Raw genomic sequence first — 12,380 nt, forward strand, 5'->3', positions numbered from 1 at the left:
CCCGAGGTTCATGGGAGTCTAATGCCGGGAATCTGCTTGCCTTCCAGAATGCTCTGTCATGCCTCCACCACTTCAGCTGTTTCCAAGGCCCTAAGCGCCAAGCTGAGCCTCCATGAGGTGTGGATGGGGAGGGGTGGATAGACCCTATCAGCCCCCCACCCCCAGGATAGAGCAATCACCAATGAAGCGGAACTCGCTGCACTCGCACTCAATTAAGGCCACAGTCTCAGCCAGCCACAGCAGATTGTCTTCAGTCACCAGGCTTGGATACTTGGCCACTAGGTCTAGGGGCAGAAAACAGTAGTGTACTTCCTCTTCTGTGTCTAACAATGGTGTGTCCATGAGTCCCAAAGGTGCCTTATCATGTAGGCCTGGAAGAGAATGTGTAGAGGGGTATCACCACCTCTCAGAGGCCAGGGCTCTCACTGATCCCACGGTCCCGGAGGAAGCTGGAGAGATCAACCCAGCGATGGTCTGTGCCAGGTGCCTCCTTTTCCCTCCCCTCTAGAGGTAGCCCTAACAGCACACACAGGAGTATGGTGGGGAGGAAGACATAGAAATCTATTTTTTCTACAATGAAGGGCAGTAGGACATGTTGTTACATTTTAGCTTATGTACCCAAAGTCATTACTTTGGGGGTAACCCAAAGTTACCTATTTGGTTCTTTTTAATTGATCAAACCAACCATTGTAACTCACAGACAAAATAGATGCTTTTGACTCTCTTGGAAGCTCAAAACCCATCAATAATCATGACTGGCTGTTCTGGTGTCTCAGATAGGCCAATCCATATTGCAAGTTACCCAAGATATAGTGATCATTTTGGGACACTTCTTGTGTAGTAGTTAGAAGGGACTTGAAAGGTTGGTGGAGTTCTCTGACTACTAGGAGGGTGGAGAATGCAGCCCAGCCTTACCCAAGTGGAGCCAGCATGCAAAGGAACAAATGTGGCTCTCACTGATCCCAGGGATGTTTAGTTTCAGTGGGTAAGCAGGCTTAGAGAGGGCATGTTGTACAGTACAAGATCAAAGGAGATAGTGGGGAGGTAGAGAGATCATCCAAAACTAGTTCAGAAATCAGAGTACTCTCTGGATGGAAGCCACTTCTGTTAGGGTGAGAAGGGAAGCTGGTGTGGGCTATAGGAAAGGTCAGCCTGTGAGTATATACCTGTGAAGGCAGGGCTTTTTATAGGAAATTCTGAGGGTTTGCTGATACACTTCCATGTTCGCCAGTAGTTCAAAGATGCTCTCTCAGCAACAGGTATGTCTGCAGGCCGTACACGTAGGTGGTGTTTCCCTTCCTTCAGATTATCTAGAGTCTGTTAGATACAAAGAATTACTGCCTTGAAAATTCTAAATCATATAATTATCTACCAGTTCTAGCGCAAAATACCAGGAAAAATAGTGTGTGACTTACTTTGGTAAAGTGTGTTGAAATAAATTTAGTCAATCACACACAAAAATAAAAATTTAGGTCTACAAGATGATATGCTGATATCAAAATTTCAATAACTATCTTCTTATCTTTGAAATAATCCTTTTGGGTTATAATTTTAGGCTGATTAATAGAAATTTATTTTATGTAAGGTTAAAGAGTAATATATATTTAATCATTAAAAACTTGAGATTTTCTACCATTTCCCTTCAACAATTTGTATAACTGCTGTGATCTGCTTATTGTTTGTGTTCATCCTAATCTTGGAATGTGACCTAAGCAGGGAAGTGGAGGTGGCACAGGATACTACATTTTTCAAAGAACTTTTTTTTTAAAAGATTTATTTATTCATGAGAGACAGAAAGAGAGGTGGAAATGTAGGCAGAGGGAGAAGCAGGCTCCATGCAGGAAGCCCAATGTGGGACTCGATCCCAGATCCCAGAATCACGCCCTGAGCCAAAGGCAGATGCTCAACCGCTGAGCTACCCAGGCGTCCCTCAAAGCACTTTCATATACATTTACTCATTTACCCTGACACAGCTCTGTGAGATAGATGTGGTAAATGTCTGCATTCCCATTTTACTGATGACGCAATTGAGGTTAAAAGATTTGTGACTTGCTGAAGCAGTCTTCCACAACCAGAGTTCCTCCACTTGAAGGAGCAGCTGACCAGGGGTGGGTACATAAGATGAAGTACCCTAGGTAGACAGGCTGAAGCTTAGAGCAGGAGGTGGGCTGGTGCTACCCTTCACTTGGGTATTCTCCCTCAAGAGTTCTGAACAAGGGGCAGATTATCATAACATCAAGCTCATTTTTCTTGTCCCTACTCTAGAATAGTATTTTTCCCTAGAAATTTCTAGAGATAGCTGGAAAAGTAGTCTTAAAAAAAAAAGATTCCATTTATCTATTCATGAGAGACACACAGAGAGAGGCAGAGACACAGGCAGAGGGAGAAGCAGGATCCCTGCAGGGAGCCTGATGTGGGACTGGATCCCAGGACCCTGGGATCACGACCTGAGCCAAAGGCAGATGCTCAACCACTGAGCCACCCAGGCACCCCTAGAAAAGTAGTCTTTGAAAGGCATGGTATGACAATTTTTTTTTCTCTAAGAGCCTTTCTCTAAGAACACCTTAGATTTCAGTCTGAAACTATTAAAAGAACCTGCTTCTAATCTGAACTACACAAGTGAAAAAGCTCTTGTGAAGCTGCTCACAGGAAGCCCAAGCTTTGAAAGGGCCCTCTGGTGGCCATGGCTATAAACTGCACCCACATAACTGCTTAAGTGGGAGAATCTTCCTTACTTTGGATGACTGATGGACTTGTGGAAGGACTGGAAGATGTCTGGGTCGTGGGGAGTGCTTTTGGGGAGCACTGAGTAATGAGAGGGAAGAACAGGGTATGTGTAAAACACCAGGAGAGAGTCTGTCATTCATTCATTTAAGAAGTGGCTTGTATATCTCCAGGGCCACAGATACTGTGCCTTGACTCAAGTAGCTCTCAGCTTGGGAAAAAGAAAACCAATAATTTACATATACTAAAGTAAGAGCCAGCATAATTTCTGAAGTTTCCGGAGCTCCAAGAACCCTAGGATTTCTTTCCACTGCTTTGGAAGGAAAGGTAAGCTTTCTTGTCCCTCTTTGCTCAGGACTGTACACAACTTTAGCTTCTGTATCAGGCTGTCAGCAATCCTGAGGAGGGAAACTGGTGAGAGAGGGGTTTCTGTATCAGGGAGAAGTTGGCCCAGGCAAACAGAAATAAAAGTGAGGTACCAGGAAGGTGACAGAAAGACTGGAACAGCTTCTGCATTAGTGGATGAGCCTGATTGAGTAAAAATGAGATGATGATGATGGTAATAATATTATTAAAACAAATTATTATTAATTAATAATAATATTACATTATATTAGTGCATTATATTAGTGCATTATATTAGTGGATGAGCCTGCATTAGTGGATGAGCCTGATTATTGAGTAAAAATGAGATGATTATGGTAATGATAATATTATTAATTAATAATAATAATATTATAATGTGACGATATTTGTACTAAGTGGGATACAGAAAATGGTGACTGCACAGGAGGGACAGGACAGGTGGGAAGATGGTAGGTAGAGATACAAACTGGGCTACCTGTCTTTGTGCCTTGATTGTAGCCTTATGTGTATGGAGGTTGAGGGAAAGAGGGAGATGAATGTGGAGCAGTAAACAAGAGAGAGTAAAGGGCTCTGTAAGCTGGCCTGTGGAGTTCGATATGTCCTCTGGTAAAGGGAAGCCCCTATGACTTGACTGATATTCACACCGTCTCCACTCAGTTGGCCAGCAAGCCCCATGACTCCATGCCCTCCTCTTTGCTCCACCCTCTTCACCCTTTCCCTAAGGACGGGTCTCCCCAGACCCTCTCCATATAGTGACATTTCAAATATACAAATGAGTCCAAACCACTCTCCATCTTAAAAAATTTCAGACTTCCCGACTACCTAATGGGCATTCAAATTCTCCTTAGCTTTGCAAACAAGGTCCTTCACAATCAACAGAGGCAGCAGGATATACACAAAAAGCACAAAAGCCTTAAACTCAGACAGACTGAGGTTTGAATCTGGTTTGGTCACTTAAAAGCTGACATTTATTGCCCAGGCACTTTTTTAAAAAGATTTTATTTTTAAGTACTCTCTACATCCCAAACCCCAAGAACAAAAGTTGCCCATTGTACTGACTGAGCCAGCCAGACACCACAACCCAGGCATTTGTAAACTGAATCCACCTAATGCTCCCCCACAACTGCCACATACCAACTAGACTTTACTATTACCACTCCCTTTTAGCAAATGAGAGACAAGATCCAAGAAGCTAACAAGAATACACTGCCCCCCAAAAGTGGAGATGCTAGGAATGGAACCCAGGATTCTAGAGTCCATGCTCTTAACCATTGCTCTTAACCTGCTGCCTCCCATTTGTCACTTAACCTTTAGAAACCTCAGGCTCCTCACAGGCAAAGTGGAGATAGTAAAATCTGGAAGACGTTATTGTAAGGATTAAAGGAAATAATGTAAATTGGGATGCCTGGGTGGCTCAGCGGTTGAGTGAGTGTCTGCCTTCAGCTCACGGAGAGAACCTGGGGTTCTGGGATTGAGTACCACATCGGGCTTCCTGCATGGAGCCTGCTTCTCCCTCTGCCCATGTCTCTGCCTCTCTCTTTCTGTGTCTCTCATGAATAAATACATAAAATCTTAAAAAAAATAAAGGAAATAATATAAATGTTAGTTAATTTCCTTCCTCTTAGTGGTTGGATCCCAAACTACTTTTCCAGCATCCTCTCCTACCATTCTTTCTGTTTGCATCCCATCATCAGTGACACTAAACTCCATAAAATCCAAAGATACACCATGTTCTGTAATGCCCCCTCAACTTTCTATATGCTATTTCCTCTTCCCAGAACACTTTTATCCTCCATTCTCTGCTTTGAAAAGCCTGGAGCCTCCCCTAGCTAGAGCAAGTCATTCTCCTCCTCTGTTCCCACAGACCCCTCCAAACTTCTCTATGTGGGTTCCTGGCTTGGTTTCAGGCCTATCCCTTCAGGCTTTGGTGGGGAATGGATCCCAAGCTTCTAGTCTAGAACCTAATGTGTAGTAAATGCTCAAAATTGTTGTGTTAAATGAAAGAATGATGGGGATCCCTGGGTGGCGCAGCGGTTCGGCGCCTGCCTTTGGCCCAGGGCGCGATCCTGGAGACCCGGGATCGAATCCCACGTCGGGCTCCCGGTGCATGGAGCCTGCTTCTCCCTCTGCCTGTGTCTCTGCCTCTCTCTATCTGTGACTATCATAAATAAAAAATAAAAAAAAATTTAAATGAAAGAATGCATGTAAATAGAGAAAAGACTGAGTCCTCTGGAAAGAAAAGCAAAATAAGACATGAGGGAGCCCCAAATGAGCTGGCAGAGAAGACTGCGTTCACAAAAATTGAGAAAGATGCTGAGTATTCAAAACCATGGGAAAAGGGATTCCTGGGTGGCGCAGCGGTTTGGTGCCTGCCTTTGGCCCAGGGCGCGATCCTGGAGACCCGGGATCGAATCCCACGTCGGGCTCCCGGTGCATGGAGCCTGCTTCTCCCTCTGCCTGTGTCTCTCTCTCTCTCTCTCTCTCTCTGTGTGTGTGACTATCATAAAAAAAAAAAATTAAAATTAAAATTAAAAAAAAAAAAAACCAAACCATAGGAAAAGCCAATGGGCAATGTGATTAAAATAGGCAGTGCCCAGAGAGTTCAGAGGCCAGTGAAGGGAGTGATTCCAACGTGGGACCTAGAGTCCAGAGGGAAGTCCAGAGGGAAGATCTAAGGGAGAGAGGGACAAGGATGAAGAGGAGAGGGAGACAGGAAGACTGGATGAAAGGTCTCGACTTGGGCTTGATTGGTGAAGTAGAAAAAAAGAAAGCAAAACTAGGGAGATCCTACAAGAGACGGTAGACCATTTGAAATCCATGCTAGGGATACCTGGGTGGCTCAGTGGTTGGGAGTCTGCCTTTGGTTCAGGGTGTGATCCTGGTTGGGGACTGAGTCCTGCATCAGGCTCCCTGTGAGGCACCTGCTTCTCCTTCTGCCTGTATCTCTGCCTCTTTCTGTCTCTCATGAATAAATAAAATATTAAAAAAATAATAAACCCATGCTAAGCTGACTGCATCAGAAGAACTTGAACCTGCCATTTGTTTTCCTTGCAGATTCAAATGCTGAAATTCTGCCCCAGTGGAAGAAACAATAGTGCCCTTGAACAACTCTAAATTGGTCATTGTGAAAGAGATGCATTGAGGGAGGGAAATCTGCTTGAGAAAACAACCTGTTTGAGGACTGGCCTGGACTCCCTTTTCAGAGGTGCTTTTTGGTACCCAGGTATATCCTGTGGGGTGGGTGAGCAGGACAGTCCAATCAGCTTGAGAGATGTACTAGCTGAGGGGAGAATGATCTATTTTGTCGATATGAAATCTCTATTTCTTGCTACTTCTACAAATGTGAAGTGTGAACTGTACCATTCTCTCCAAGAAAGGTATGTTTGGCAAATATTAGAAAAAAATACAAATAAATTCCAAAAGATCACAATTCCTGCCAGTCGAGTCATGCTGTATGCAGTAGGCCCAAGAGCCTTTGGTTGTTTTCTAAACTCTGTCAATCCTTGCTTTGACTTCTAGAAACACAAGGCCTTCTACTCATGGGAAGCCAATTAGATGCTATATGAATCCAAAAAACACATTCCCTAACCCCCTCACTTGCTTTATTGTTCTCAATAACACCTACTTACTTATTTACCATCTGCTAGTCTCCCCTAGTAGATATACCCTCCAAAACCATGAGGATCTTGCCTGTTTTGATCTCTGCTGTATTTGCAGCACCCACAACAGTACCTGTGGGATCTCAATACATTTTTTAAAGATTTTATTTATTTATTTATTTATTTATTTATTTATTTATTTATTTATTTATTATTTCAGAGAGAGTACATGAGCAGGGGGAGGGACAGAGGGAGAAAGAGCAGCACACTCCCCACTGAGCCAGCAGCCCAATGTAGGGCTCAATCTCAGGACCCTGAGATCACAACTTGAGCTGAAGGCAGATGCTTAACAATATGAGCCACCGAGGTACCCTTTAATACATTTTCATAGAATGAATGAAGTATTGAATTAATGAGGAGAATTTCAGAGAACCTAGCTTCCAGTTGTCCTTTGACTTTGTTGACTGAAGTTGCCACAGAGTATGTGGCTAGTCTTCTATGGACTTCAATTCCACTTCTATCTGCCTGAATATTACTTCTATGACTTTTACTATTTACAGACTATGACTCAGAAAGTTTTTAGAGGGAGGATTTCTTTAGGGAAATAAAGACCCAAATTCAGATGGCTAGTTACTAGCACAAGGGTAATTAATGTTACTTTTGGCCTAGATAGTAATGAAAAAATATGTCAGTGAGAAACAATGTAAAATTAATGGCATGGGCCCAAATGTGCACATGTGTAGGTGTGGTTGCCAAAAGATGGCTGACAAATGCACTACTGGAAGAGTTTTGGGACTTAACAGAGGTTTTCCAAAGCAGAACCAGGACTCAGAGATGCCTTATGCTCTGATGTAGGCTGTTAGAAGGAGCTGAGAGGAGCCTGAAAATCTCCAGCTGCCTTGTAAAAACGAGGAAGGCCAGCATCAATCTGAAGCTCAAGGAAGCAAGCTAGTAAAACAAAAGGATGTGCAAAACAGCTGCCATCAGTCAAAGAAGCAAATAAGACACAACTATCAGCATCTCAAACCTGCCCCTCCACTGCCAGCTCCAATTCTCTGACCCTGCAGAAGTAGATTCAACCTTCATAGGTCATCTTGGGTACATCACTAAATGTTCATTCAGTGGATGTTTATTAAATACCTGTTACAGGGACACCTGGGTGGCTAAGTGGTTGAACATCTGCCTATGGCTCAGGGTGTGATCCCTGGGTGGGTTCTGGGATCGAGTCCCACATCAGGCTCCCTGCATGGAGCCTGCTTCTCCCTCTGCCTGTGTCTCTGCCTCTCTCTGTGTGTCTCTCATGAATAAATACATAAATAAGATCTTTAAATTAAAAAAACACACATTAAACTTTAAATAAATAAATAAATAAATAAATACCTGTTACAGGCTGGGTACTACGAGATGCTAGAAATACAGGCTCGTGTAGGAGAAAGATATATAAATACCTGATCCAAACAGAATAGCATTGATAGGTGACAGGAATTAACTCTGAGAGCAGAGAAATAAAAACTCTGCCTGGAAATGTCAGGTTGGCTTCCCTTGGACCACATTTAGGGTAAATCTTAAAAGGGGAACATTCTAGGAAGAAGAAACAGCAAGTTAAAAAGTGTGGAGAGGGCAGCCTGGGTGGCTCAGCGGTTTAAGCACCGCCTTCAGCCCAGGGCCGGATCCTGGAGACCTGGGATTGAATCCCACGTCGGGCTCCCTGTGTGGAGCCTGCTTCTCCCTCTGCTTCTCCCTCTGCCTGTGTCTCTGCCTCTCTCCCTCTCTGTGTGTCTGTCATGAATAAATAAAATCTTAAAAAAAAAAAGTGTGGAGAGACAACATTTGGGACACTTAGGGACATGGCTGAACTTTACACGTGTGTGTGTGTGCGTGCGTGCCCATGCACACATGTAGGTATGTGTGTTTGTTGGGGTAGAAACCAGGGCAGCAGACACCATGTCAAGGGTTGTCCACTTACCCATACTCACTGTTGGGATGAATATTGTTTATGTAAACTTCCTTTCCAAGATCACAACGATAATGTATCTTCATATTATGAGTAATAGGAAATTTGAGACCTGTCCCTAGTCTGTTTTCTTAAAAGCATCATTTGTGTAATCAACATAAAAACTACCTGGCTCCCTTGAGCACAAGGAATGCGGGAATATTTGGGTTGAATGAGCAGAATGCTCATAGAATGATTTAAGTTTCTAAACTTAGAAGTCCCCAGAAGGCAGTGGGAAGGGAAACACAATTAGGATGCACTGTCATTCTAAGTCCTCAATGGACTTCAAGGGCGCAAGTAAAAGGGAATCTACAGTTTGTCAAAAATCTCAAACCCTTGTCCAGTGACCCTGAGGAGAAATTTCTTATTGCAGTAGCAGCTGACTCTCAATCAGGCTGATAGCTTGTGAGAAGCTTGAAGCAGTTTACATTTAGGCAAAGGGGACTTCCCAAATTACATAAAAGCTCTAGGATAGTCTATAATGTTAATGTACAGACTGGAATGACTGCTTTGTATTTTCTCTGTGAACATCCAGGCTCATGGATTTACATATCAGCTTTGATGCTCCCAAATTTATACCTTTAGATCAGATTGCTCCCATGAATTCCAGACCTTGTACATCCTGCTGCCTTCTCACCATTGCCACTTGGGTATTTTTTTTTTTAAGATTTTATTTATTTATTTGAGAGAGTGACAGAGCAAGCATGAACAAGGTGGTGGGGGGATGGGCAGAGGGAGAGGGAGAAGCAGACTCCCCTCTGAGCAGGGAGCTGATGCGGGGCTTGATCCCAGGACCCTGGGAGAAGGCAGATGCTTAACCACCTGAGCCACCCAGGCACCCCTCCACTTGGGTATTTAATAAATACCCTTTTCTTACTTCTCAAACTTAACACATTCAAATCTTAACTCCTGATTTCTCCCTCTAAACTTGCACATCCTTAGGAACCCACCATTCACCTTATTGGTCAGGATACAAAGGGGTTATCTATTCTCTCTTAGCCTACCAACAATTCATACCAATAATTCATTAGCAAACCCTGTCAGTTATATTATCAAGACATATCCAGAATTTGAACACTTCTAATGCCACTGTGACCACCTTAGGCCAAACTACCACTATATTTTATCTGGTTGCTATAGGAGCCTCTTTCTCTGCCCCACTAGAGTGTAGGCCAGGGGTTGATACTTTTTTTTGTAGGTTCCACACCCAGCATGGAGCCCAATGTGGGGCTTGAACTCATGATCCTGAGATCAAAACTTGAGCTAAGATCAGGAATCAGATGCTTAACTGACTGAGCTGCCCAGGTGCCCTGGCAATTTTTTTTCTGTAAAAAAGGGCAGATAGTAAATATTTTAGGCTTTGAGAATATGGTCCCTCTTGTAACTGTTCAACTTTGTATTATAGCTCAAGAGAAGCTATAAACAATATATAAATAAATGAGCATGACTGTTCCAATAAAACTTAATGGGCACTGAAATTTGAACTTCATATAACTTTCATGCGCCATAAAATATTTTTCTTTTGTTTTTTGTTCAACCATCTAAAAAGATAAAAACCATTTACCAAAAGGTAAAAACAGGTTATACAAAAAAGGTGGTGGGTTGGGTTTTGTCCATGGGCTATAGTTTGATGACTCCTGGTCTACTACTAAGACAGAAGTCAATGATTTTTTTAATAGTTTTACTGAAATATATTTAATGTGAAATGCACTCACATTATATATACTATGAATGGTAAAATCTCCAATTTAAATTGTACAGTTCAGGGGTTTTTAGTAGTTCACAGAGTTGTGCAACCATCATCACAAGTTATTTCAACATACTGAAAAGTAACTCTGTACCCGTTAACAGTTATTGCCAAGCCTGCTCACCCTATCCTTCCCACCCTGTACCTCAGCTTTAGGCAACAACTAATCTACTTTCTATCTCTATAACTTTGCTTGTTATGCATATTTATATAAACTGAATCATACAATATATGGTCCTTTGTGTCTGGCTGCTTAGCATAATGTTTTGAAGTTAATATTTGTTACATGTATCAGTACTTTATTCCTTTTTATTGGCAAATAATATTCCATTGTATGGATATATATTTTGTTTATTCATCAGCTGATGAACAAAAGGATTGTTTGTACTTTTTGGCTACTATGAATAATGCTGCTTTGAACATTTATTTACAAATATTTGTGTGGATATAAGTTTTAATTTATCTTGGTTATACACCTAGAAGTGGAATTAATTGGGTCACATGGTAACTCTGTCCAGCTTTTTGAGGAACTGCCAGAGTGTTTTCCAAAGTAGCTGTCAAATTTACATTTCCATCAGCAGTATATGAGGGTTCCAATTTCTCCACATCCTTGCCAACACCTGTGTTTTTGATGATGGCCATCCCAGTGGGTGTGAAGTGGTAGGTATCTCATTGAGGTTTTCATTTGCATTTCCCTGATGACAATGATATTAAACATCCTTTCATGTGCTTATTGCCCTTTTGTTCTTTGGAGAAATGTCTACTCAAATATTTTACGCATTTTAAAATCTGATTATCTTTTTACTGTTTAGTTGTAAGAGTTCTTTATATATTCAGATACAGATTCCTTATCAGATAGATTTGCGAATATTTTGTTTCATTCTGTGGGTTGTCTTCTACACTTTTTTGATGGTGCCCTTTGAAGCACAAAAGTTTTTAATGTGGGTGAATGAAGTTCAATTTATCTATTCTTTTCTTTGGTTGCTTGTGCTTTTGGGGTTAGACCTGAGAAACCATTGCTTACCCCAAGGTCCAGTAATCTTTTTAAAACTTAAATTTTATCATTTTACTTCCTTCTTTAAGCATCTCCCAAAGCTACCTATAACATTTAGAATAGATGCTATGTGTTTAATGTGGCCTATAAGACTGCAAGATCTAGCCCCTGGCTTCCTCTGACCTCACATCTACCTATGTTACCTTCCTACCTTTCGTTGTACCAGATAGTAGCCCCTGAGTCTGCCTCCTCCAAGTCACTCTAATCTCAGAGCATTTCTATTTGCTGTTCCTTATGCCTGGAAGCTCTTTCCTCAGACATCTGGATGACTTATCTTTCTCATGCAGGTTTCTGCTCACAAGTTGCCTTGTCAATGAGGCCTGCCCTGACCACTCTTTTTTTTTTTTTTTTTTTTTTTACGATAGTCACAGAGAGAGAGAGAGAGAGAGAGGGAGGGAGGCAGAGACATAGGCAGAGGGAGAAGCAGGCTCCATGCACCGGGAACCTGACGTGGGATTCGATCCCGGGTCTCCAGGATCGCGCCCTGGGCCAAAGGCAGGCGCTAAACTGCTGCGCCACCCAGGGATCCCCTGACCACTCTTTTTAAAGGAGTAGTTTTCCTAGTCTCATCACTTGCTATCTCCTTTCTACATACTACACCTCTGTACATTTAATTTAATTTTTATTTTTTAAAAATATTTTATTTAGGGGATCCCTAGGTGGCTCAGCGGTTTAGTGCCTGCCTTCTGCCCAGGGCGTGGTCCTGGAGACCTGGGATCGAGTCCATTCTCGGGCTCCCTGTATGGAGCCTGATTCTCCCTCTGCCTGTGTCTCTACCTCTCTCTCTCTCTCTCTCTCTGTGTGTGTGTGTGTGTCTCATGAATAAATAAATAAAATATTTAAAAAAAGGAACTTATTAAAAAATAATAAAATAAAATATTTTATTTTATTTATTTT

The 12,380-nt window shown here is 42.2% G+C and overlaps 1 protein-coding gene across 1 annotated transcript in view; it reads right to left on the reverse strand.

Moving 5' to 3' along the window:
* KCTD19 (potassium channel tetramerization domain containing 19) overlaps nucleotides 1-12,380 on the reverse strand; it is a 32,216-nt gene that overhangs the window by 11,398 nt on the left and 8,438 nt on the right. The window contains exons 3-4 of the mRNA XM_055304814.1: nucleotides 1,167-1,317; nucleotides 180-371 (exon numbers count right to left, since the gene is read on the reverse strand). Coding sequence (XP_055160789.1) covers nucleotides 180-371; nucleotides 1,167-1,317 — 343 coding nt within the window. The remainder of the gene's footprint in view (nucleotides 1-179; nucleotides 372-1,166; nucleotides 1,318-12,380) is intronic.

The sequence above is a fragment of the Nyctereutes procyonoides genome, unplaced genomic scaffold (genome assembly GCF_905146905.1).
Source record: "Nyctereutes procyonoides isolate TBG_1078 unplaced genomic scaffold, NYPRO_anot_genome, whole genome shotgun sequence".
Classification (NCBI taxonomy): domain Eukaryota; kingdom Metazoa; phylum Chordata; class Mammalia; order Carnivora; family Canidae; genus Nyctereutes; species Nyctereutes procyonoides.